The sequence below is a fragment of the Oryctolagus cuniculus genome, chromosome 5, assembly GCF_964237555.1.
Source record: "Oryctolagus cuniculus chromosome 5, mOryCun1.1, whole genome shotgun sequence".
In the NCBI taxonomy this organism is placed as follows: domain Eukaryota; kingdom Metazoa; phylum Chordata; class Mammalia; order Lagomorpha; family Leporidae; genus Oryctolagus; species Oryctolagus cuniculus.
In genome coordinates, this window is record NC_091436.1 from 154,255,656 (window position 1) to 154,259,317 (window position 3,662).

General features: G+C 37.8%; 1 protein-coding gene across 1 annotated transcript; it reads right to left on the minus strand.

Annotated features, from left to right (window-relative positions):
* Window positions 1–901: 901 nt before the first annotated feature.
* LOC108177327 (olfactory receptor 2W1) lies at window positions 902–1,971 on the minus strand. The gene has a single exon (XM_017344804.3). The coding sequence runs from the start codon at window positions 1,969–1,971 to the stop codon at window positions 1,009–1,011; it is 963 nt and encodes a 320-aa protein (XP_017200293.2). The 3' UTR covers window positions 902–1,008.
* Window positions 1,972–3,662: the final 1,691 nt, after the last annotated feature.

Sequence of the window (3,662 nt, forward strand, 5' to 3'; positions counted from 1 at the left end):
TCACCTTTAAAACCTTTTAATTCCTGCCTTTCTATGGTCCTGTATCATGATAAAGTAGTAATAGATTTAAATAAATATCATAGACCCTTAACCCTTTACTCCAGATGTTAGTATAACGTTTTACTGGGCAGAATTAATTGCTTTAGTTAAGGTTTATCACCATTACTGTCTTGTAAATTGCATCATTTGCTTCAAGTGCACATAAATGTTTGGATGCTACCATGAAACGTTTAATGTATAAAATTGTAAGTTGTATATTATTTTGAATACAAACCATAATGTATATGAAAGCATTCATTTAAATCCATATTTCAGAATAGTCAAACATAGCCTTAGGATACAAAATCAGATAACTGAAACAGTTTCTTCAGTGCTATAACATAATTTAAATGCATTCAAGTTTATATACACCCCCCCCTTTTTTTTTTATTTTTGACAGGCAGAGTGGACAGTGAGAGACAGAGAGAAACAGAGGGAGATGGAGAGAAAGGTCTTCCTTTTGCCATTTGTTCACCCTCCAATGGCCGGCGTGGCCGATGCGCTGCTGCTGGCGCATCGCGCTGATCCGAAGCCAGGAGCCAGATACTTATCCTGGTCTCCCATGCGGGTGCAGGGCCCAAGCACTTGGGCCATCCTAAACCGCACTCCCGGGCCATAGCAGAGAGCTGGCCTGGAAGAGGGGCAACCAGGACAGAATCTGGCGCCCCGACCGGGACTAGGCCCCGGTGTGCCGGCGCCACAAGGCGGAAGATTAGCCTACTGAGCCACGGCGCTGGCCCCTTTGTTTTATATATGAAGCAAAGAATGAAAATTCATAGTAACCTTTTTCCATGAAGACATTCCAATGGTTAGAGACATAAAATAGCTAAGCAGGATAGTTTATTTTTTCCATCAACAAAATGTTTGTACAGAATTGTGAAATTGAATTTTCTGACCTAGGAATTACATGCCTCAGTAAACGTTAAGGATGGAAACACATTTACTTGCCTTAGTCACTCTAATATTTTTCTATGCCATCAAGTTTCTCTTTTTTTTTGTAGATTCATAGTGAACTCTCATCAGCTTCTTCAATGCATCCTTCATGTCCTTATTCCTCAATGTGTAAATGAGGGGATTGAGACTTGGGGTGATGATGGTGTAAAAGAGGGTGAGGAACTTTCCCTGGTCTTTGGAGACACTGTTACCTGGCTGCAGGTACATGTAGATAATAGTACCATAGAAGATGGACACCACAGTGAGATGAGATCCACAGGTGTTCACTGCTTTTCGCTGGCCTGCTTTTGACTTCATTTTCAGCACAGCTTTGGCAATGTAGCCATAGGATGTAAGAATAAGGAAGAGTGGTGTAAGTACAATGACAATGCCTAAAGCAAAGACAGACATTTCCACTGTTGTGGTGTCTACACAGGCTATCTTGACCATAGCTGGCAGCTCACACAAGAAATGATCCAGAAGGTTGTTTCCACATCTAGGCAAATTCAGGGTGAGTGTACATAATACCACAGAGTTGGCCAAACTAATGCTCCAGACCGTGATAACCATCTTGAGACAAAGATGTGGGTTCATGATTACCAAGTAATGCAAGGGCTTGCAAATAGCTGTGAAACGATCATAGGACATTACAGCCAGGAGAAGGCACTCAATGGAGCCCAACCACATATAGACATAGAGTTGAATGACACAACCCATGTAACTGATGGTCTTATCAGGTCCCCACAGGTTAACCAGCATCTGAGGGACAATGCTAGTTGTGAAACATAAATCGAGGAAAGACAAATTCCTGAGGAAAAAGTACATTGGTGTATGGAGATGGGAATCCAAGAGAGATGCAAGAATGATGGCTGTGTTACCCAGCAGTGTAGTTAAGTAGAAGATGGTGACAACTCCTGACAGAATCTTCTCCAGTCTGGGATGGTCCGAGAAACCACGCAGAATAAAAACATGTAAATAACTGTAATTTCCTTGGTACATAATCCTTTGATGCCTAAATCTTAGAGGGGGAAGAGAAGATGGAGAAAGAGGAGGATGGAAAAAGAGAAACAGAGATAAAGAGGAAGAAGAAGAGGAAGAAGAAGAGGAAGAAAGAAGAGGAAGAGAAGAAGAAATAATTAGTCAATATGGACTGTCTAAATAATCTGATGGAATGCAGAGTTAATCAACAGCAGAGAAATTTTGTTAATAATTGAGAAAAGCTAATGGAAAAATGTAAGCCAAATAACCCGGTAATTATTATAGATATTTTATGGCAATGAATTTAATATTACATTTTAAACATCTAGGTGACCATGGGAAATTTTCTTTTAAACTAAGGATCTCAATTTTCCCACATGCACATTCGAAAGTTTGGCATTGATCTTGTTCTAAAAGGATGTGTCCATATGATTCCTTCCACAGGTCATTAGCTTGAAATAGTGAACACATCTTTCAGGTGGTCAATGAATTAACTCATAAAATTTGAATATTTGGCTAATCTCTTTTTATACTTTAGTTAACAACATCTTTGATTTTTCAATTTGTTATATAAGAGAACTGGCATTTATTCTTTCCTTTTTTTCTCTCATCCTCAATTCCTTCTTTATCATCCACACTAGTAATTTTGAATGCAAAAATATATGTTAAGTACCCTCTCATTTTAAAAAATTTCCAACGACAGTATCCTAATCCAAATAACTATGATCTCCTTACGAGAGTCTATTAATGGGGTTTACTACTTGCACCCAGATGTATTCATCTACACTGTTAATGTATTCATTGAAAGCACATTAGCTATGTGCTTAAAACTTGTTAGCCATTTTCAAATACATTCAAGAGGTATCATAATTTTTTGAGGTGTCTTCAAAGGACTTGCATGCTTTGGCTTCTGCCTTGGCTTCATTCTCATCTCATAAATCACTCAAGCATTTTTACTGCTGGCCAGTTCAGCTGTTGGCATGTCAAATCTATTCCTGTTGAAAGCCCTACAAAATCTTTCTCTTTTGTATACTTATTCTTTTGGTAACTCCTTCTCATTCTCTAGAATACCTTCAAATGACTCCTGCTTAAACAGGGTTTCTTTAACCTCCTCCCTACCAACACCGCTCTGTAAATTTCAAGAAGGCACACATGATTTCTGTTGTTCTTCACTTCATCTGTAGAGCCTAAAGCATTTCCCCAGTGTATCATTTTCAATAAAAGTTAAAGGTAAGTCATACTATTAACAATGATAATAAAAACACCACATATTTTTACTGATCATCACTGTTTTAATTAAAAAGTTAGCATGATATTTTGTGAAATTACCTGAATTGGTAGGTAGTAGTTTGAAGATGAATGGGACAGATAGTGATTTTATTTATGTAGAAACAAATAACATTTATTCAGTCTGGTGAAAAATCATGAAACAGGTTAGTCTCTTTTTAAAGGGCTAATAAGCTCAGCATTATTCAGTAGTGCTATACAGATCCAATTCCTCTGCACTTTCATGAATATCTCAGAGTTGCCAAAACTTCTAAGAATTGAACGGATCGACAATCTATCACCAGATTTTCTATCACTGAGTTTGGAGAGAGGACTCCTTAGCATTGAAGCTACAATAGCATCTGGAAAGCTTCCATTCAGGACTATTTTGTACACTTAACTTTTTTGCACTTGAGTTGACCTTTTTTAAATTAATATTTTATTGA

Excerpts from the sequence above, each read along its gene's own strand:
- LOC108177327 (XM_017344804.3), bottom strand. The coding sequence starts at position 1,971 with ATGTACCAAGGAAATTACAGTTATTTACATGTTTTTATTCTGCGTGGT.